Source organism: Topomyia yanbarensis, chromosome 3 (genome assembly GCF_030247195.1).
Source record: "Topomyia yanbarensis strain Yona2022 chromosome 3, ASM3024719v1, whole genome shotgun sequence".
Classification (NCBI taxonomy): domain Eukaryota; kingdom Metazoa; phylum Arthropoda; class Insecta; order Diptera; family Culicidae; genus Topomyia; species Topomyia yanbarensis.
Genome location: NC_080672.1, coordinates 415574552 through 415597979, shown reverse-complemented (window position 1 = coordinate 415597979; position 23428 = coordinate 415574552). Strand labels below are relative to the sequence as shown.

Genomic DNA, 23428 nt, shown 5'->3' with positions numbered 1-23428 from the left:
AAAGACAGGCAAGATCATTTTTGGAAAAACAAAGTAAGCAAAGTGGCAAAATCTTCATGTACACAAAGTTTTATTAAAATCTGAGAAGGTGCTGCTAGCTCTGAATACGATTTAGCACGAAATTCGGCAGCAGCAAAACGACGTACTCCGACGAAATACAGTGGTCAGTAGACTGGTTGAATTTTTGACTTTTAGCTCCACCAGGCTCTACTAATTCCTTTTATGGCTCTTAGTAATTGTGCAAATTTTGGTACCGATCGGTTGTGTCTACGGACCCTCCAAAAATTTCAAAGTTTATATGGAAATTTGTATGGAAAATTGGTTAACATTGAAAATAAATTCATAAAAAATCACCTCATCAATTAATTAATCGGAATACTATTTATTTCTACTGAACACATTCGGGGAACATTGTAAATTTATGAAAATTCGTTGAGAAAAGTTATTAACTGAAGTAGCAGCAAGACTTAAAAACAAGTGGATTTTATTAATAATCATAGCAACCCTGTTTGAATAGCTCCATCGTTATACCAGTGTAAACTAGACTTGCCACCCACCGCTGGCGTAGGGCAGATACAGCTATTCAAACAGGGTTGCTATGATTAATAATAAAATCCACTTGTTTTTAAGTCTTGCTGCTTCTTCAGTTAATAACTTTTCTCGCCGAATTTTCATAAATTTAAAATGTTCCCCGAATGTGTTCAGTAGATGAATACCTTTCGAAATAAATAGTGTTCCGATTAATTGATTGATGAGGTGATTTTTTATGAATTTATTTTCAATGTTAACCGATTTTCCATACAAATTTCCATATAAACTATGAAACTTTTGGAGGGTCCGTAGACACAACCGATCGGTACCAAAATTTGCACAATTACATAAAAGTAATCAGTAGAGCCTGGTGGAGCTAAATGTAAAATATTGAACCAGTCTAGTGGTCAGGTGTCTTCTTTTTAACTAAATAAAGTATTCGAGATGTGGAACAAGTTACCTTAGATAAAGGAGTTTAATTCTCCGGAGCTCGCATTTAACCAATTCCAACGAATCGATAATACTCTACTAAAAACGTGCAGTAAATTGGTGCAGGCAAAAAAATCAAACTTAAAGCCCGTACGTGCGTTTGACAATGTTCGAATCAAGAACTGCGAGTTTGACACCGCGTGTATGGACTGTGGCACAACCAAGGTACGGCTACACGATTTTACTCCGCTTATTTGCAATTTTGTCCAAAAATCATAGCACAATTCGTTACTTCCCTGATATCCCTAAGGGTGTTTTTGTGATAAGAATGCAGTTGAACCGGCCCATTCCTTTCTACTTGAGCCTGAGTTGACGGTACAAGATAACATATCACTCTTTGCACATATAAATGACAAATTTATACGTGCCAGTTCTGTGATTCGGTACATCAAGGAACCGCATGCTGCTAAGGAAATCTGGTCTGCGGAGATCAAATTCAACACGTAGTTTAAAATTCCACTAACTGTTACGCCAAAGTTACGACGACGACTTGTATCCCCGTGCGTATAAAATGCAAGGAAGAACATTTGAGTGCAGGCATCAAGACAGCCCTCCCGATGATAACATATGCGATTACAACAACGAGATTGACACGAATGGCTCACAAGATGCAGTTGGAGAAGAAGCAAATATTTCCCGCCACATAAAAAGGTCTCCCGTGTATTGGCAAGTTGTGCTCACGGGATCTGACAGACAACCACTAACATTTATTTTTTTGCTATTTATTTTGTACATCTTGAAAATATATAAAAGACCCAAGGCTCCGTTTTGAGCCATGTCAAAAAAAAAGAATTATAAAATTAAACTGAAAGATAGTATTAGATCGAATTATTTTACTAACACCTAAACATACATAATTTCTTAAAAAAAACTATGTATTGAGAAGTGTTTTAATCGCTTCTTCCCTCCCCATGGATCGATTCCTTTAAGTCAGCCAAAGCTGAACTGCAAAAAAAAACAAAAGAGCATACTCCAAAACACGACCGAAATTATCGTACCATACGCCATTATCGCCCCGTCATCAGGTTGAGCGAAGCCAATCGAGACAAGTGGGATGAGTCTGCACTAGGACAAACGCAAACGTGAAAACAAACAAATGATAACAACTGGCCGCAGCCGGACGCACGAGAGAATCATATTTTATACCATACGAATTTAATATACCAGATCAGTATGTTTTGATCGTCCGGAAGAATAACACTTGAATGTCATGCGGATTTTAGCGGTTATTGTTTTCATCGGAGCAGCTTTATTTGGACTGGAAGCGACAAAGATTGTCACGGGTCAAATAAATTCAGATGAAGGTAGGTTTTCTATAAACAGCATTAAACTTATCTATCTCCGTGTTATTACACTTCAGCCGCGGACGAATCTACTAAGGCTGCTACTGCTACGGCTAACATTTTGAGCGACGCCGGTTACAGCAAACCCCGGTGTAATCATCTCTGCACTAGATTTTGCCAGGTGGACGGATATGCGTACGGGGTCTGTACTGCAAGCTCGGGCTGTACCTGTGGAGTGGGGTTCTTCGGGAAGCAGCGGTTCTAGTACATATAGATAAAAAAAAAAAAAAAAAAGAAAAAATACATATTATAATTTCTAAGATAAGATTTTAAATAATGAATATGGCGACCCTGCCTCCAGGAAGTGTTCGATTATAGATGTAATTAAAATGTACACCAAATGTAGAACTTTTAATTGTATTTTTAGAGTTCGGTAATATAAATTGAAATTGATAAATAAACTGATTTTAACAACTTTGTTCGAAGTTCTTTGCCTCTGTCTCGTGCATTCAACAAAACAAATGATTGGTTAGCTTGTTAGTTTGTTACATCAAAAACAATTAAAAACACAAAAATGTATAAAAAGTATCCCATCACGACGTAACAAAACCTACTTATCACCACTTGACATTGCCCTGCATTCGATCTAGTGATCGGTTTCACGATGCAATGTCATGAACTTTCACTCTGACCTACTGCGATCCCGAGATACAGCGCAACCGACTATTTGAACTTGCTTTGATTCGCTGCGAATTCGAATGCATTCGTGCGGGACCGACACACACGGTGTATTCGTGGCACTCAATTACTTATTTTGAGTGCAGGTTCAATCGACGCTTTGGTTGAATGAAGCAAATCGTGTGCGTAGAGAATGAGTAGAATGCGTCACATCATGGTAGCTCTCGATTAACTAAATAAATTCAGCATTGAATTACTAAATTCGTGAAATCGCTAATTGTTTTTTTATGTTCCTCTAATTCCAGGAATTAAGCTCTAAGATCGACAACTTCGTCACTGCTTCACAAAGTCTCAGCAGCCAGTATCCGGAAACATCACCGTACGTACACTCAGAAGCCACCAAGATTCGCAACGAGTGGGCCGATCTGCTAAACAAGACTCAGGAGTACCGGCAGTTGACCACCGTGGCCATCGATTACTTCGAGCTGATTTCCGTGGTATGTACCTTTAAAAAATTAAATTTGATCAACTACTCACAACATACATTATTTCAGGTGGAAAACAACTACCGCGATCTGAACGCTGATCTCATCAACGCCAACAACAAGCTGTCGATCTTGAACAACCCGGATCTAGCTAACGATCTAGTCCAGCAAATCGATAACATCATTAAAGCGTACGAGAGTCAACAGTTGGACACGCTAAAGCAGATATCCACACTATCCTCACAGCTGTACGGCCATGACAGCACCATAGGACTGTACAACGACAACCTGAAGCTGTTCCAAACATTCTACAAGATCAAAAGCGAAATAAACGATCGCGCCAAAGAACTCACCGAACAACAGCAGCAACAAGAGACTCAACAGAATGAGATAACAACCGTCAAAACAACGACGCTCAGCAGTTTACCAAAGCAACCGTCAATCGAGATTCAAACCATAGACGAAGCACAGTACCTTAAGGAACCACAGCCTCCTTTGGTGATTCAAACCGTGGAAGAGTCTGTTCACGAACAAATTCATGAAATTATCACTGCCACCGAACCAGCGGCTTCGCTAACAATTCCTCAACCCCTTTCGGACGTAACGGTCCAGGAAGGCCAGCGAGTCCAGTTGCAATGTGTCATCTTTGGTCATCCACCACCAGCCATCGAATGGTTCAAAGATGGGATAAGCATCCAAAATAATCCCGACTACAAAACCTCATTCGAAAATGGCCTCTGCGCACTAACCATCGACGAAACGGTAACAGCCGATTCGGCTGAGTTCCTGTGCAGAGCGATCAACGAGGCCGGCATCGCGGACACCGCTGGACGACTCACCGTCACCGAACTGGCACCGGTGCCACAGCCCCAAGGGCTGCCACCGGTTTTCGTTCAAAAACTCAACAATAGCAGCGCCGTCGAAGGTCAACCGTTCCAATATTCCTGCACCGTCACAGGTAATCCCCTGCCCGTGGTTCACTGGTACAAGAATGACACATGCATAGACACTTCACCCGACTACAAGATCTCGTTCGACCCGGCAAGTGGCGTGACGGTGCTTCGCTTCGAACAGGTGTTCCTCGAAGATCAGGCCCGGTACACCTGCCGGGCGAGCAACGAGTGTGGCGCCGATGAAACCGGGGCCGAACTGGCCGTTGAACGTATGTATCGAGTGACTATTTTGTGTGCGTTTGTGAAGGAGGTGGCATCTCCTGCAGCTTGATTGATCGATGTTGCTAAATTGCACGAAGTTTTCACTGTTGATTAGTTTTGCCCGAATGCGATGATAGTTGCGGGTTGTCTGTGCAAAGGGGCACAATTTATGAACGAGACGGTTGCCATTTTATTTGGCAGTCGATGAATTTCTCGGTTTGTTGTTATTCCAACGAGATATACAAAAGGATATGAATTTTAAAGCAAATAATCAATGCTTCTGCACGAAATTAATTTTAACGGTATGCAATTAGGTTATGATTTGCAAGAAAAGTCCGTTCGTTGGTTCAGTTGCCCTCTTATTTCGAACGAATAGAAAACCTGTCAAGTACTTTTCTCATGGAACGTTATTTAGGGTGACCAGACGTTCTGGTTTCCTAGGACACGTCCTGGTGCCTTCGAGGAAAACGCATGATTTATATTGTGTTCTCCCTTTATTCACTCTGGTCCTAATCGAAGTTGCAGCCGACTCAACCGTTTCAAGTAAATAGAGTACGAAAAACAAAGCCTAATATATTGTAATCTCCCAATTTCGGCATACTACCTATCAGGAATCAGAACACATTGGCTCGATTCGCATGTTCGCCATGTTATTTGGCGATTAGTGGCTTGTCATGTCGTCTCATCATTTTCCTAAACAGTAAACAACCTAGATTCTTCACTTCCAAAGGAATGATAAACCCTACTGATAAAGCCTACAGCTCTTACCACACTGGACTAGCAACAATAACATATCCTTAAATTTTGGCTCCCTGTACATCGTTTCGTCTATGTATGAAGAAACCAAAATCCAGATACGTAATTCCATTACTACAGATCAGTTACATTTCTTATGATATCAAGTTTAGTAATCGGATTCAAATATATCAAATGTCAAGTCAGTGCCCTGACTAGAATACTGCAATTGTGCTTGGAAAGGTATCTGGTCATTTGGTCGAAATACATTTAACCGAATGCCGTTTGGCCAACTACCATTTGACTGAAAGGGTCGATTGTCCGAATAAGTCAATAAGCAAATTCTTGCCTGAATATCGGAATTTGTTAAACGACCGGAAACAACTTTTTGTGGATTTTCGGCTTTTCTGCTTTAAAAATAAGAACGGCTGTTATGTACTGCCCGACGTTTCGGTCACTGGTTGTGGGACTTTCTTCAAGAGAAAAAAGTAATCGTTCCTTCTCAGTACCGTAATAAATAAAGCCGTAAATACCAATACAACCGACAAAATTCTCTTCGAAGGGAAATCCCGCACAAATCGTTATCGGACAAAACACAGTTCACTTCAATCAACGAAAAAGAATTTTTTTTACTATCAAAAGTTGTGATTGCCAGACAACGGTTTGTATGGAATTTCCCCTCAAAGTTAGGGTGACCATAGCAGGCGAGTAAATAACCAGTTGTACACACTTAATGTTTTCTGCCGAATCTCAAATTTGTTTCATCCTTTGCCGAAATCTTTACAGCTGAGATCTCAGCACACATTTTTTTTCGCTGAAATATCAGTAAAAGTGACGTAACTGAGACTCGGCAAAATCTTACGCTGAAAATTAGTAAACAAATTTCACTTCGCAAAGATATCGGTTTCTGGCAAATTTTTCCCAGGATTTCGGTAGTGAGAACATTTCGCGATCAATTTCTGCAGATATCTGAAACTAACCGGGTCTATCTTTCGTGAGAGTGATCGGTGAGCTCTTCCAAAGATTTACACACATGCAGTTCTTTCTATACCAATCAACAAAAATTGGATGCAGATGTTGAAGAATCCTAAATTGATCGAATCAGATGAAATATCTTGAAACCATCCGCGACAAACAGTCTTGAATTCTTCATCACTAGATGTACATCATTGCAGTACAGCAGAAACATCAACAGTAGCAGATGCCTTCCACGAGGTATTTGTAGAAGTTGCAGTAAATGTGGGTACCTGGAAATATCTCTCGTGATGTAGGATAAAAACAACTTCCAAAATTATTATTGTTTCAATATAACTGCATTTTGGCGATTATTACTTCGTGGTTCGATTTATTGGTTGTTGGTACAGGTCAATATCGTTTTATCAACATCGCTAGCGTCCAGAGCTTGCTCCACAATCAGAACCTCAGAGGTCAATTCGTTTACGTTGCGACCAGCGTTAATCAAGCGAAGAATTTGTTGTGCCTTCTAAGAGAAAAAAAAAACAGAACAAATCAAGTATTTTTCTCGATGTCCCGGGACACCAGGACAGTGTGTTAAAAAGCAGACATGTCTTTGGAAACAATGACGTCTGGCCACCCTACTCAAAGTGAATTTTGACTAATAACTTATACACCGTTTGTCGACAAATAATAACGAATGCGATTTTTTCTTGAATTTACCATATTTGTAGATTACAAATCCTACCTAATAGGGGGTTCAGTGGGTATTTTCATTCTTTTTAACATGAGCTGTTCTTTTTGCGAATTTCTTTAAAAGCGTTTTGATGAAAATTTTGCAACCTTTTCCTTATCTTGCTTTTTCCTTCCGCAATTTTTTTTACCGAATACACTAAGTATCTTCTTCAAATACTTTAGAAGTTAATGCTCGTTATTATTGGATGACTCATAAGAATCGTTTTACAAATATCTTTTCATATATAATTCCTATGAATTTGAAATGTTACAATCGCCAAAATATTTAACTTTTCTAAAAGTATTTTCAAAAAAATTTGGCCCTTTTTTGAAAAACATTAATTCCTTCAGCTGTGACTATAACTCTACTAGAAACAACGAGAATTTATGTAATCTTTCTAATACCAACTAGAACTTTTGCAATTTTTATCAAAATTACACAATAACCATAAGAGATTAACCGGGACAGTTACAAATATTTTTGAAAACTGATAAAACTGATGACTGTCTTCGACTACATTTTCCGTACAATTGTCGTAAATATTCTAGGAGAATTGGAAGAAAAAACTGAACAGCCTCTAAAACTGCGAGAGAAAGACCTATCCCATTCAAAATAGGTTTTACGTGTTTCTTGACCCCAATTGTTTTAAGGGAAAATAGTTATGGTATCCTATATTCGCCAGAAAAAAGTAAACATAAACGGGTTAACTCATTCAAATTTCAATCTGTTATACTGCTAACCATTAGCAAAAATCTGAATAATTTACAAATCCATCATTATCTATCTATCTATCTATTTATCTATCTATATATACAAAAGTCAATGCTTGTATGTATGTGATTTATGGACTCCCAAACGGCTCAACCGATTGCCGTCAAAATGTATACATAGAGGCATTTGTTATGGAGCATGTTTGCGTGCAAATGGTTGGGGATTATCTGCCCGCCAGACGCTTCTGAACAAATTGTGTTTTACTCCTATTTCGTTGAAAATCGCAGCAACGCGCGATTGGTATTAGCTAGTAATTTATATCGACCCGATACACAAATGATTACAGGATAATAATTTTCTCATTCATGTTTATTTTCCGTCAGCCTCTGTCCACCTACCCACAAGAGCTCTGGGATAGTAGCTCGGACACGATTACCCGTGATTCGATTATCGGGGTGTTACGAAAAACAATCACTGGAATGTCTAATTATAGTGTAATTCAATCATTGCAGTCTATATAACTTACGGAATGACGGGGTTTAGGATTAACCTTGTCTCAAATTTTGGCCTACACCAAAAAAGCCATTAGTAAAGTACATTGATTTATTAACATACTGATTTGTTTGGATGGCAAGTTTTGGAAATAAACGAATTTTTATGCCGAATATTGAGAATACTACAATACAAAGAAGATTAGGTGCCCAAAAAGTCGCGATCGTTATTTGGCACCTACTTATAAAATCATGAGAAAAGCATTTATTTACTGAAATGTTCATTTTTATCCCAAAATTGATTTCCAAATATATTGATGAGTATGGGAAAGTTATGCATTGTCTAATGTCTAAAACTTTCTAGAATAAACCCAAAAGGTAGAAATTAATTGCATGGAGAAAACGGCAGAAAACTGGTTTTAAGGTACCCCTAAAACATAGAGGTAAATAGTATCTTCAGCAAAGTTACTCAAAATTTGCTAAATATGGTTACAACCGTAAATGAAAATTTTGGTTTTCACAAATGAGACTACCCCTTAAGAAAAGTAAAGGCCTGAACTGATTTAGATGCGTCATTACGTTTTATGAAACTTTGCTGAAGATACCTAAACACGAAAATGCCATCTAAGGCCATTAGATACTTTTGACCGCTTTTTTTGGTTTGGGACCACTGTGAAACACCGCGGTCGTTCACTTTAACTTCTGTTCAATTCGACCGAGTTTTCGTGAAGTGAAAAACCTTCCGAAGGTGAATCATTATCTCTGCAATGCAGTATTAATATCTAAACGATTCGTATTGCAAAACAACTTAAACCACGTAGTTGAAAGTGACAAGATAGGAATTAAGATTCCCATGTATGTAGAAGATGACTATATAGAGGTAAGGCTACATGACCTATCATCGTGTATCCTGAGCTAATTGCAAAATGTATGTTGCAATACGGAGAAGTAGAATCCGTCACATCTGATACTTGGAGAAACGTTTCCACGTGCATTCCAAAGGGTGCTCTTGTGGTGAGGATGCGGGACAAAAGACCTACTCCCTCCTACTTAACTATAAAACTTAGAACTCACGGAAATACTATAAAAAACTACGCTATGCACCCATGAGGCGTAAACTCCTACGTGCGTAAGTATTGGCCAACTTTGCACCGAAGATGCAGATGCATCTCAACCGATTGCCAACTCATCTACGGAAAACCAGTCCAAAATAGAGTTTCCAATACCGATACCCAAATCACAAACGGTTGCCAAATTTGTGGCAACTGTCCTGGCCATAATGACTACCGCAAAAGAAGCATCCAACAACCCAGGACCACCTGAAAGCAACATCAGCGAAAAAGTTAATAACAATGACGACGGGTTTTCACTGGTCACCCGTAAGCATTAGAAGCAGAGGACAACATCTGATGATGTTTTAACGATCATCCTGGCATGAAAGACACGAGAGAATTAAATGACCCCCATGACGCAGTAGGCGAGTGAGCCTCATATGAAATCAGTTTGACGGCCTCTGGCAGACGAATTAAGTCAAATTCAAGTAAATATTTTTTATAGCATATTTTTTTATCTTGAAATGCAAAATATGCATAAATAAAACATTTTTTTTTAAATTTTGCGCTGTTAGACCAAAGGATTGCAGCAACTCATTCGATGTTTTATCCGAATGTGAAGCTGGAGAAATTTGTAAATTTCCTCGCATTGTGCGTAATGAGAAGGAAAAGCAATCACCACCACCGATAACAGTGATGATCTCCGACTTCGAAGCTTTTCGAACTGAGTATTTGACGTTCCTTCCGGACGTGAAAGCTTCTTTCCAGATTTGCCGATGAAGAGAATATAGAGTTACAGCGGAGGGCTTGATTGACCAAAAACGACTACTCCAGTATCTATCGGAGAAGTTATATAAAATTTAATTCATATGATTCCAAGACAGATAGACCATTCAAGGCTGTCTTGAAAGGGTTACCGCAAGGTAAAAGTTTGGACGAAATATCCAACGAATTGAAAAATTTGCTTAGCTTTTCTCCTTCACTAATTATTCTTATGACAGGAAGGGCTAGCGACACTAACACGCCAGCACGCTCTGAGGTAATGTTTTATCTTTCACGTACGAGTAAAGTAGAAACACTACAGGCGACATAGGGCAGAATTCAAAATCTGACACAGTGTCGTTGATGCCAAGGCTCGAAATCGAATTTCTGGGCATGTCCCATTCGAAAATAAATTATAAATTCTTGTACAAAGCAACAAAAACAACAAATAAAACATTTACCTTCTTCAGGTACACTTTAAGAAAACAAGTTTAAACGTGTTAATCCGCTTTAAAATAGAATAACAACTTCTCTACCTATACAAGGATCCTATCTCCGTTACACCTTCTTACAATAGTGTGTCATCTTATGCTTCAGTGACAGATAACTCGGCCAAAATGACGGCTACCACACCTCCTCATTCATTTGCACACAACGCTTCCTTTGCTGCGATGGATCTAGGTAGCATAACGGAAGATAAATTGAAGTTCTTGCAACAATAAATGTTACAGATGATGATTGCTATGCTAAATTCTACCTCCATGTTTGCAGCTTTCCAACTGGGCGGGATTTTGCTAACAAAATTGCAATGAATTTTAACCCTTTCATGCCCAACTTTTTTCTACCATATGTAGGATTTCAAAACTATTTTTCCTTCAAACCGATGGGGTCAAGAAACACGAAAAGCTATTTTTCATAAAGATAGATGCTCCCCTCGCAGTGCTAGAAACTGCTCAACTTTTACCTTCCAATGCTAAATATAATTCTTCTACAATATTTACAACAGTCCACTTGCGTGGAAAACATACCCGAAGGCACTCTAAATTGATATGCTTTATCACAATGAAATAATATTGCAACATAACGAAGATATATGAAAAAATCATTTTTCATCGTCAACGTAAACTGTCCCTGGCAGCACTGCTCCATTGGAATTCAATCGCACTAATTGCAATAACTTCAGTTCTGGAGCTGATCATTGTAACTGTTAGTACTCAAATGAAAGGCAATAGTCACATTTATTAGCCTTACTTATTTTTGTGAGCAAATCTTGCCTCAATCAAAAGTTATAGCTGTTTAAAAATGTTGTTGTCCACAAACAACATGGGCATGAATGGGTTAAGTTTAATCATGACTTTAATTAATCATTTAAATTTATAAAGTTGGAATGCTCGTCCACTAAAAACGTGCGAAGACGAGTTTTTCAACTTCTTGAGGATACATAATGTGCATATAGCCGTTGTAACCGAAACTTTTTTGAAACTAAATATTAAATTAAAGAGTCACTCTAATTTTGTTATTAATCGATTTGATCGAATTGTTGGATTCGGCGGAGGAATCGCAATAGCGGTTAACCGATTAATCGCAGGATCAAAAACTACGCCATACCGTCTCTTACAACCAAAGTGATCGAGTATTTGGGTATCGAAGTTGAAACCGATCTTGGTATCGAAATTCTTCATAATCGGTGATTTTAACGCTAAACACCGATCCTAGAATAATCCTCAAAGCAATTCCAACGGTAAACTACCTTTTAATGATTTCTTTACTGGTTATTGTCGTGTCCGGACGAGCGAGACGCCGAACTTCTTCCTTCAAAGCAAATCACACAGCTGACGAACTTTCTTCTGCTCGTTTAATTCTACCCTCCTCTTGAAAATGCAGCTTATAGCATAGTGAATTTCGGTCCGTTCTGCGTGACAAAATTTGCAAAATCGGACGAAGTGGCGGGTGTCTTCCAAGTAAACACCGGTCCTTGGGAGGAGGACTAAATTTTGCGCCTGTTTGTCTCGAAGTGTATAACGCCAAGCCCTCTATTTTGTCTAGTCCAATGTATCGTTCTCCTAACAATGTGTGTTCGGTTGTCATTGATGCAATTAAAACTTCGCATTGATTCCGGTTCTGCCTTGTTCCTGATCTCCTAGGTCTGAAGCGGATCAATCAACTATTAAGTTAATCAGAGAGTGCTGGTAAACGTCATGTCCCTGCAACTATTCTGCCAGTTATTGTACCTGTTCTAGTGTGTATGAATGTTTGCAGAGCCAGACTGAATTATCATGTTATAACATCACTTTACTAGTTTATTAAACTTATTAGTGGAAATTGATAGATATGATCATCCACAACAGCCGTCTTTTCCTCCTTTTCCGTCTGTGAACCTAACCATGTAAAGTTATATGTTATAATTAAATCGCATGGAACAGACGTCCACGTTTGAAAAAAGGTTTTTTTGATACTCGTTTTGCCATTTGAACAAACATCCGTTAGAACACTACAATGCCATCATTCTGGCATATCTCAGTTGGAGGTATACTTACGACGGACAATCAGAATTTCCGAAAACATGTTCAAGTGCTAGTGACACCATTTATGAATTTTAATGCAATCCAAAAATCTGGGAAATGCCTGAGAGCTCTATTTCTTATCGGGATGGGTCACCCGATTATTTAACCTCGTAAAGGTCGCTTACGGCCTGTTCTAAAATGCCAAAATCATCAGAAGGACATATAATGATAAGATGTAGTCTTCTGAGACACCTCAAAGAACACAAATATTGCTAGGAATCGATTGGAATTCATGAATAGTGTCTCAGTGCTGGAACATGCCTCCACCGTGTCAAATTCGGTCGGAAAAGGCAATAGTTATGAACTTTTTAGTACTACGAGTAACCGGGTACCCCGTCGACGTGTTATGGAGTAAAAAATCCAGAATCTCCCACGCAGGCTGCTTCCTGCTGTATTATTATTTTTATTTCGCCAAATGCGAGTCTGAGCGATGTCAGTAACTATCATTATCAAGTAATGGAAAGAAAATTGGACTTTTTTGGATTGATATGTTTAAAGGGACCCGGATGCCCTGCCGGGCACAGACCACGGATGGGCAGATTACCACGTCTTAAATGTGTCTGCTTACAGCTAAGTATACCACGTGAAATCAGTTAAGAGAAACGCAACGCAAGAAATCTCATTTTCAAATGTTCTGTTATCCTTCAAATCGTCATAAGAATATGTAGGTATCATTTTTGAAACCTTGGGTTTACCGAGGCTATTCGGAAATTCTTCATCTCAATGAATAAATTTCATCGAATGCCATCTGTTTACACCTGTTCAATTACTTGGGCCTCTTTGTATATTAGTGCCCACGATAATCGAGTGCTTTTAAAGTCGGCTCTGATACCCGGTAACGTATAAGCAAGGTATTTACAGTCGATTTTGAAAATTTGAAACTCTTTGTGATCAATCCACCTAACCACGTTGGGCTTTTACGATAATGTGCCGAGCTCGTACCTTCGGTAAAATTTGAATGAAATTAAGCATGCTGATGAATCGTCAACCATCGGAATAACAATCGTTTCTGATAACAAAAATGCTATGATTAGTTTCTCACTACGACAAATAGAGGCGTTACAGTAATGAAAAGGAAAAGGAAACATTCTTAATGAAACTAACGTTATATGGTCTCCACGAATTTCTATGAATGAGAAAAATTTCAAAATTTGGTTATAATTGATCTCGTGTACGTAAAAAAAATAAACCAAAGATATCTCGCTTTCATCACAATTTTATTTACAGAAACAAACGAACATGCAGATCCTTCCATCCATCAAGTTTTATTCTTAGATAAAAATTCAAGCCCCCAAAATGGAACCGGGCCCGGAATAGTTACCTCGCCTTAACTACGTCCGATTGTTCAAAACTCTGACAAAGATTCAAATGGTTACAAGCCTGTAATTCAGATAATTTCACTGAATTCAAACAAATAGGCAGGATTTGTGAGAGCAACATGGCAGTGATTCGCCATAGACGACTCTAGCCCGATGATAAAGGGGGACAATTCTTATTGGTGGAATATGGTTTATTTATGATGGGATTTGTTATACTTTTATAATATAACACAGTCTATTTGTCGAAAAATAATACGTTGGTGATTAATCCAACTAGAAGCTGTTATTGAGAATAAATTCTTCAAAACAAATTATGGTTTCATTTTTCTTGTTTTCAATAAAGTTATTGTAAATGAGTTTTTAGAAGACATGGCCAAGCATGGGAAAAATCGCATCGTGAACCGATCGTTCGCGCCTCGCAAGCAAGCTTTCTTCAGTTGTGATGCATTCTGTTAGCTTCGAAAATGATACCTAGCAACCTGTCGTTACGGACACATGCGATTCAAAGCTATAACAACCAACGAAGAAGCACATCAGTTGTGTTTTAATTCTTTCCTTCACCAACGCGGATGGCTTCGTTCGCGAAGCTCTTCTCGAGCGGTTCGTGGTTTGCATAGGATTTTCATTATACAGTTTTATTTCTTTTTCATATTCGCATAATACATTTAATACTTGGAAAACCATATACTATTTTAAAACTAGCTGATAATCAATGGTTTTAAAAATTTGCAACAATGCACTGCTAACAAATAGCCCGCAAGGAACATCAGTACATCAAATTGCTAGTAGTGTATGACAAAACTACCCATAACGCGATCTGCCAGCAAAAAATCCAGTGCAAAAATAGGTACTATGTTTTAATCATGCATGAATAAACCTTTGTGAGCTTCGCGAAGCTACGTGACAAACATTCACGAGCGAAGAATTTACGCTGCTCTTAAATTTTTTAAGCTTCACTTTTGATTCGCAGTTTGCCCATCTAGTGACCTGCTCTGAAGTTATTAGACTTCTCCTTTCATGCGTTGATTATGGTTAATTAGCGAGCACAAAATTTTGATTACTTTGTGATCCACAGTTAGCAACAGTCGCGCGAGTGAACAAATTTTCTCTCTTCTATGAAAAGTTAGTAGTGGCGCCCTCTATGCGGTCACAGGTGGAACTAAAATTTTCTAACCAAAACATAACTCGTATTATTTACTGTAATTCTTGAAAACATACTATTCGGCTATATCTAACCATTATTTCACAAAAATATATAGTTCGCGGGACTCCATGCACTGCTAGGCCCCATGCAAAACTGACTCAGACATCACTTCGTTAAAAGTTTAATAACTTCTTTTAGCATAGCCGGATTTACTAGCAGTCTTCGACAAAGTTGTAGACAATTAAAATATCTTTCTTATTTTCACTTACAGTGATAATATGATGTATACAGTGCCACCTAGCGGCGAAAATACGAGCTAGTGAGTTTTCTCCATGTAAATTGTTGAAAAATCCAATATAAACTTCAGGCACGTTGGTCCGGTAGTTAGATTTGTCCGATTTGCTTCAAATTTGGTACAAGTACTCCTGGTGGGACTAGGAATCTACTCAGGGGTGGGCCGATTAAGTTTTCAAAAATTCATCATTTTTCTGGGCAGTCTAAGTGCACAGTGCTCTAAAAATCTAGCGAAATCGTCTTGGGGCACCAGCGGGTCTGTAAAGAATACTAAAAATTAATTTCTATTCCATAATTTTCACTTCAGCAATTCGAGAGATCGTGCTCACCGCAAACCATGAAAAATAGACTACGTTGTGAAGCGATGGTCACTATTTATTAAAAAAATCACGGTTAAATAAAAAATAAAACTATTAAAAAAATTTAAATGGTTTATAATTTTCACAAACTTATTAGGAAAAATTGTTTAATAAGCTTTCGTAATATTGTGTAGGAAAAAAGCTGAAAATTTGAAAATAAATCTGAGGATTATCATTGATTACAGAACTCTGGAATTTTCTATTGGAATGTTTTCAGGCAGGAATTTGATATTGATGCTATTAAACAACTGTGAAATCAAGACCAAGAGATCAGTTACATATCAGGACCCCATTCCGACAATTTATCAAAAGTCCTCATGATGTTTACAACAACAGGTTATCAATCTACGGATCAGATAATGTTATTGTAATATTGAATTAAATCAGTTTGCATCAATAAATTTTCAACTCCAATCCAATTTTTTTTGTGTGGTGGGGGGGGGGGTGGCTGTATGGTGTTGAACCCCAAAACCTTCTTTTGGCTACGCCGTTGCTTGGAGTTATTTATTTCGCTTTTCATTTTCCGATATGTTTCAGATCGATCCGATTATTATAAGTTAGAAAAATTGCAGTCAGAAGGTTCGCACAAATGAACATTTTTGCACTGATAAGTGATCAAGTTCCTTCCAGACAACTTGGAAGTGTTCGGTGATTATTTCTAGCGGTTGTAGATAGAAAAATGAAATCCAAAATTCGATTTATCGAAATATTGTTTGGCTTATTTCAATGGATTATTACTATATTGAACAATAAATAGGCGACGAAGAGTAATCCACAAACAACAAGCCATAACTTTTAAAGTATTCAAAATAGATATTTGAAGTCTTCAGTAAAGTTATTCCCAAAAGTAAAAGCTACAAATTTGCTGAAGACATCATTTCGTTATAATCACTTCCTAGAAAATTTGTGAAAATATCTCACTCATAGGGGGATTAATCAGCAAAAACACAATATCAAAAGAAAGAGCGTATTACTTCCATTAAATTCTCCGAAGATACTATTGACCTAAAATAAGCCGTTTTGGCGTTAATAATAGATTACATGTTTTTGGTCATATTTCTGGAAATGGGAAATGATAAAAATCTTTCTTCCGCATTTATTGTTGAATATCTCTTTTGATAATAGTCCGATTTCAATAATCTATAGCTTTTTCGAAAGGTATTCGTTAAAGCTGTCTAAAAACATATAAATTGTTAATCTATATGGTCAATTCCGGCAGATAATTTAAAAAAACTGCAAAAAACGCCATTTTTACGCATTCAAACATTCATATCTTAAAAACTAAACATCAGAATCAAAAACAAATTAATAGCGTTTATACTGTTTTTTAGTTCTTTCATTTAAAATTGGTGTGGATAAGATCGGTTCAGCCATTGCTGAGAAACACGAATGAGAATTTGTCCGTTACATACACACACACACACACACAGACACACACACACAGACATTGTCCCAAATCGTCGAGCTGAGTCGATTGGTATATAAGACTCGTCCCTCCGGGCCTCGGAAAAAATCTTGAAAGTTTGAGCGAATTCTATACATTTCTTTTATAAGAAATGTAAAAAATGTTTTAAAAAGTTGCTTTTATCACAAATAACCAAATATATCTCGATACCCTGAATACATCGAACATTACTGTCTTCAACAAAGTAGTTTCAAATACCATTCTCTACAATTTTACGGGAGACACCATGTCATTTTTCTTTTGACGTTTTTTTCTGCGCAATAACTTCGTTATTATTCGGTAAACAACTTTTTTTAAATTTTAATACAGAAAAGAAATTCGAAGAAACATTTCCAAAACATGATCAAAAAATCACGAAAGCATTGAAGATTTAAACTTGGTACATTCTGGCTGAATAGGTTGGACTCCCTGGAGCCGACAGTCTGGTTAATTGTATCAAATTGACTTTTACTCTTCATGGGGATTGAGTTAACTTTATAGAAAAAGCTAGATGACTTATTAGATTGTGAAGATATTTGACTTTTAAATGAGAGCCTTCATCATCGATAGAATAGTAAACATTTGGGCCAAACACAGCAAATACAATTTGATTTTACTGCACTCGTACAGTTATCAAGACAATCATTTCAACTCTCGAATACAATTTTTATATATATAACCAAACCTCTTACTTGCCGCAAATCTCACTCCGGCAGTGGTTACACCAACACCGCCCAAACGATCGTTTCATTCGACTTTCACAAGGTGGCGGAAATCGTCATCCAAACGGGGACCCAGCTCGAATGAGCGAATGTTTACTCGAGCACGACCGCTCACGGGGGCATAAATTATGACATGTTTGTGAGACCCCCGTCGGCAGATCAAATATCCTCTCACACCCATCGACACTCACTCACAGGCAGCGCGATAAAATCAAATGATTTACGAAAGATTTTCCCCGCAACAAGCTGCGAGGGTTTATTTTCTGCTTTTGCTCACACACTGACACCACGCAGCCAAGCAGCCAACACTAAACGCTACTAACACCCAAGCAACCTGTGCTATTTTCAAAAAAATGTGTAAAATTTTCACCACCGGCTAGCGAACTGACTCTCAGCGAAAGCTACCAAATTTAATATTTGTCCATAAAAACGAGAAACAATAACAAACATCGGCTCACGAATTTCCGATCAGCTGCTCACACACCGCCAGAATATTTAAACCATGCAGCCGAGGAGATTCCTGCTCACATCCCGGATGCACATGCACGCTTGTTGAACAACACCTGTTCAAACACTAATCACGAATGACTCACCGACACCTCTCATTCTCACTCTCACTTTCTCACTCACTCTCTCTTTCATTCTATTCCCAGCCCTGGAACCAACGGAGTATCCAAGCTTCGCAGTCCCACTGTCCAACGTGATGGCCCGCGTGGGCCAGAAAATCAAACTGGAAGCCGAAGTCAGTGGCACTCCGCCGCCCGAGGTCATGTGGAGCCACGATGGAAAACATTTCACCAACCGGGAAGTGAAGGTGAGTTCAGCTTGTGGTGTGATCGGAGTCGATCGTATTCGTGTACGTACACCCACTCTCAGACAGTCCACAAATTTCAGAGGATTATGACCGCGGTCCCACCATAATCAGAGCTGGCACCGACTGCAGGTCCGCCTGACGTGACGGCGCGGTTGCATACACACAGTCTACAAATCGTCCGTTTGCCCTTAATTGATTCTCAAGTTGTCCAATCTTGTGAAAGTGGCCATAAAACACTCCATTAAGACATCGTTGCGTGCAGGGAAGGGACAGTGCTGCCGGGAATCACTAATCGACAGTAGTGTGTTGGTTGGTTGACGTTAAAGATCAGGCGCCTCCATTGGACTGCGGGTTTTGTTTGGTTGAAACAGGGGAACACTTGATTTTCATGCAATATGCGTATATTGGTTCAGCTTCCTTCACATTAAATCTTACGAATTATTATTTGGGGAATGTTTTTAATTTCCGTATCGACTAGTATCTTATTCTGAAGTTCCTGAAAAATCAGATCAATCTTGTCACGGGTTGTGGAGATATCGTGCTCACCGCAAGCAATTGTTGCGTTGCTACCGTAGCTCCGTAAATTTTTACAATTTTCGCATAGTTATTTTTTTTACAAATCCTTTAATGCATGTTCTGTTCGATATTCCTTTGCTGGGTTGCGCGAAAAATCATATACCAAAAAAACACAAAGTATTTGCCAAGGTCAAATGAATGCTCAGAATTATAACTTGTTATTATATTCGAATATAATTTAGTTATTTCCTTTTAATCAGAATACAACGATACTTTCCTTATGTCAAGCCCTCAATCACCTTTGGTGTCTTACGAAATAGTGCTTTCATAATTTTCGATGGAGCAAAGCTCCGATTTTGTTTGAAAAACAAATTGATTAGTCTTGTAAAAGTCTCATACGGTCTAGAAATAGAGGCAGAATACAAATCCAGGGCAGGGCATTTACGAGGTCTCAAGAAGGATAGAAGTCATTTTTGGAACCTTTCATCCTAGTAGGCTTGTCCGTTAAAGAACCCAAATATGATGAAAAGCAGATACATTTCGACGCATGCATAGATCGCTTGCCAAACAACAATTTTTTTTGCGAATTTTACTGTGCACCTCAGTAACATTAGTTTTGAGAACCATTTTCACCAAGTTATCGTCCGCCATGCTAACGACACGTCCAGCTTACCGCGGCCGTTCAATTCTCACAATGCGAACAATTGGTGGAACTCTAAGCAATTCGTTATCCATGCGCGATTTCCACTTTCCGTCTTCCAACAGCACCTCACCACAGGTCGTTCGCATCCCCTTCACAAGGCACGTTGGTCCTTCGCCATCACAATCCAGGTTTCGTTGCCGTAGGCGTAAACCGAAGGATTTTTCGCAGCCCAAAATAGAATTTCTCTTTTAAGTTGAGTTCAAATACACGAACTTGAAGTATTGTTTCTTCTTTCACTTCTAGCTCTTTTATATTTTATCTTTAATGTATTTCTGTTCGCTCCAATTCGCTATGCCTCAACCTTCGGTTGGATGTATGTCTTCACCATCGTCTCAAAGTTAAGTACTACAATAATAACGTCATCAACAAAGTCGAAAATCTTCCGGAAAATCGTACCATCGTACGTTCGCTCTTCGTATCACAGCTTCCAAAGCGATAATGAACAGTGGATAAAAGAGCCCATGGTCTTGTCATAAGCCATACCGAGACACAAAAGGACTCACGAATGTCACTGATACTCAGACGTAGCACATCACTTAATCCGTTATCGCTTCGATTAAACGTGTCAGTTTATCAACGGTTTGTATATAACCTCCCGGCCTATCTTTGTGTGCAAGCAAACGAAAATGAGTTTAAAATCCCACCGCGGTTAGCTGTTCTAGACACTCTAGACATCTGCGCGAAAAGTGCCTCTTTCTCGTTCTCGGATGAACATAGATGATGCTATAGTTGAAGAAACGCCTTTCGATCCTCACTACACGCATCATCTCGCTGATCGGTTGCCACTTGATTGCGCGTTAGCGCATCTTGCTGAGCATTGTGGGAGTTGTCCGAGAGCTCCGATCCGTATTTCCTTCTTGATTGTACGTACCACAGTATTTTTCGTGCGGTTTGTTGGGCCTGCACCAACCTCCTGTCCAGGGCCGGCGAAACACTTTTTTCCTGAGCGGGTAATAAGATTCGGAATGATTTCAACTCGTAGTGACGAAAGTTCAGACATGGTGTATGTTAGTGAAAGTAAAAATTTCCGGATAATACCTGACTATTTGGAACCACCCTTTGTCAACGGGCTGTGTGACAGACGGCTGAACGAAAATGTGTTCGTTGATTACTGATACTGCAAATGTTCCACAGCTAAGTACCAATTACTCTATTCTTTTGAATTTCGTTGCATTAATTTTCTGTTTCCTCCGATAAAACCCACATGATGGTGTTGACTAATGGGAAGATATCTCCGACAAGAAACAACTTCTCTGGCGCAATGGAGGGCGTTTTGAATATTTTTCGATATAAATTATATTCAACTAATTACAGCAGGCCACTGGAAGGTCTACTTCCGGACCGAATATAACCCATTTAACATCATCGATATATCGCGTAAACTAACTAAACAACACTCGACCATGTACGAAGGAGTATTTTGTCTACGTACCCGCCTGGGAAGTAGAGATTGATGGTGTAGTCTCCCGGAGGGGTCTTAATTGCGAAATATGGGGTTGGCTCCTTCCAGAACCCTTTGCTTCAGTTAGCAAAAATTCTGGTTTGAAAACAAATGCGTTCAGCATAAATCGAGGAGAATAATAACTTATTTTCAATCAGTCTCATGTCAAGACTTTCACCGCATCTACTCTTCCAAACTTTGTTCTTTTGAACAGGGCTCGTCTACCCGTTCACCTTTTTGTGCCTCAGGGCACGTCGTCATTACGAACGATTGGGCCATACAGCTACCCAATGTAGAAACGTAGAAACCACGATTAATTGCTACGCTCCCTTGTCCACTAAAGAGCGAGAGTCTGACACTCTCATTGAGGGAACATGTTCCAATGTGCCTATAAATTTTCGATAAAGGAAAATCATTTCCTCTCCTAAGCTGCCTCGTAAAAGCCTGAGAGTGTCCTTTGATGGGTGCTAATACCAAAGTAAGTGGCTTTTCCTCTTGGAAATCTTAGAAACTAACAGGAATTTCCTCATGGGATATCAAAAAGCCCAAGTGTCTATATTTCATTCCCATGATATTCCTAGGTTCACGAAGCATTCGGTTAACTTTCAACGTAGATTCTCCAAAAATTTTCCATTATTCGCCAGGGCCGAGTAAATCCTTGGTACCAGATATTGAAGTTGTTGGTTGTCAAGTCGTAATCAAAGGCAGATATTGTACCCCTATACATCGCACCTCAGTTGGTTCAAGACGACTTTAACTCCCACGGTATGCCATAGGGTTGTCTTCACTTTGATAACCGATCTATCTTACTGCATGACATTCGCGACAATTTCAATATGATCATGACTACTCCACCACCGCGGCCAAGCACGTTGAATTTATCATTGTATTCGACCTCAATTAGTGATTGGAACAGCTACGCGTCCACTATATCCGAAATAATCGCATCAAAACAAGTAATTCCTCCGGTGGAAGCATACAAGGTTTCAACTGACTTGATTATCGACACTGCGATTAAAGATCAGACGAAACGAGATCCGCGCAAAACAGCAGTGGACGGTCTCTCGCTTCGCTCTCAGAATTGTACGTGAAAGGCTCCTATAAGGGTTTTTTGAATGTCAGAATGCCTGATTTTTTCCGAATATACTCATTGTCAGAAACGTAAATGAAAAACTTAATGAATGCTGAAAACGCGGTTATTGACACCGGTTTGTCGAAGGTTTAACGAGAGAAATAATGTTTCATCTGGTGGCTAGGTCCTACGTTTTCGGCGACAACAACATTCCATATAGATCTACACTCAAACAATTGATGTTTCGCGATGAAATGATAATACTTTATTTAAACGTAATGCTCTTTGAACACACAAATTTATCTGACAGTAAAGATGCTCGCGCTAAGCATTGTAGTGCTCATATCACTGTAGCGTTCATTTGATGATGACAGCTATGCTTCGCTTCTATGCTAATTATTATTGCAGTAGTGATGAGGGTGATCATAAAAGAGGCTGTGCTACATACATTCTCCCCACAAAACTGATGATTTTATATTTACCCATCAACGACCATGTCCACATTGTTAGAGTTCCAAGGATGCTCTCCATTCGATGGAGCGTGGAATGCACTCCTTGCATTTTCTGGGGAAGACATGGGAGTTTCTTAGTTCTTTATCTGATAAATTATATCAGATTACCTAAGTTTGAATTTTTTGCATTGGTCCATTCCGGGTAACGAGAAGGCAGACACCTAGACTAGAATGGTAATGAGAAAATGCGTACAATTAGGCATTAGAAAGTGAAAGATCACGTAGCTTCAACGAGTTTTTCAGTACTTCTTGTCAGAGGACGCTCGAAATTTCGTGGAACAATGGAAGGTTAGGAATCCCAAAGGCACAAACAAGCTTTGGTTCAAGGGGATGGACAAGGCTCGTGACTTCATTCGGATGATATCTCGGGTCATGTCCAGTCATTATACATTTGATGAGCATCTCCGGTGTAGTGGAGTCGTGGAGAGCGGTTTCTACGCTTATGATGACGATTATCGCAACA

General features: G+C 38.9%; 1 protein-coding gene across 8 annotated transcripts in view; it reads left to right on the top strand.

The window, feature by feature from the left end:
- The window catches only part of LOC131690174 (titin), a 413707-nt gene that overhangs the window by 318824 nt on the left and 71455 nt on the right, over positions 1 to 23428 (top strand). For 7 of the 8 annotated variants that reach the window (XM_058975744.1, XM_058975746.1, XM_058975743.1 and 4 more), the window contains 3 exons: positions 3287 to 3478; positions 3536 to 4628; positions 18561 to 18721. In XM_058975744.1, the coding sequence (XP_058831727.1) occupies positions 3287 to 3478; positions 3536 to 4628; positions 18561 to 18721 (1446 nt within the window). The remainder of the gene's footprint in view (positions 1 to 3286; positions 3479 to 3535; positions 4629 to 18560; positions 18722 to 23428) is intronic. The other variant, XM_058975739.1, reaches the window with a different exon arrangement.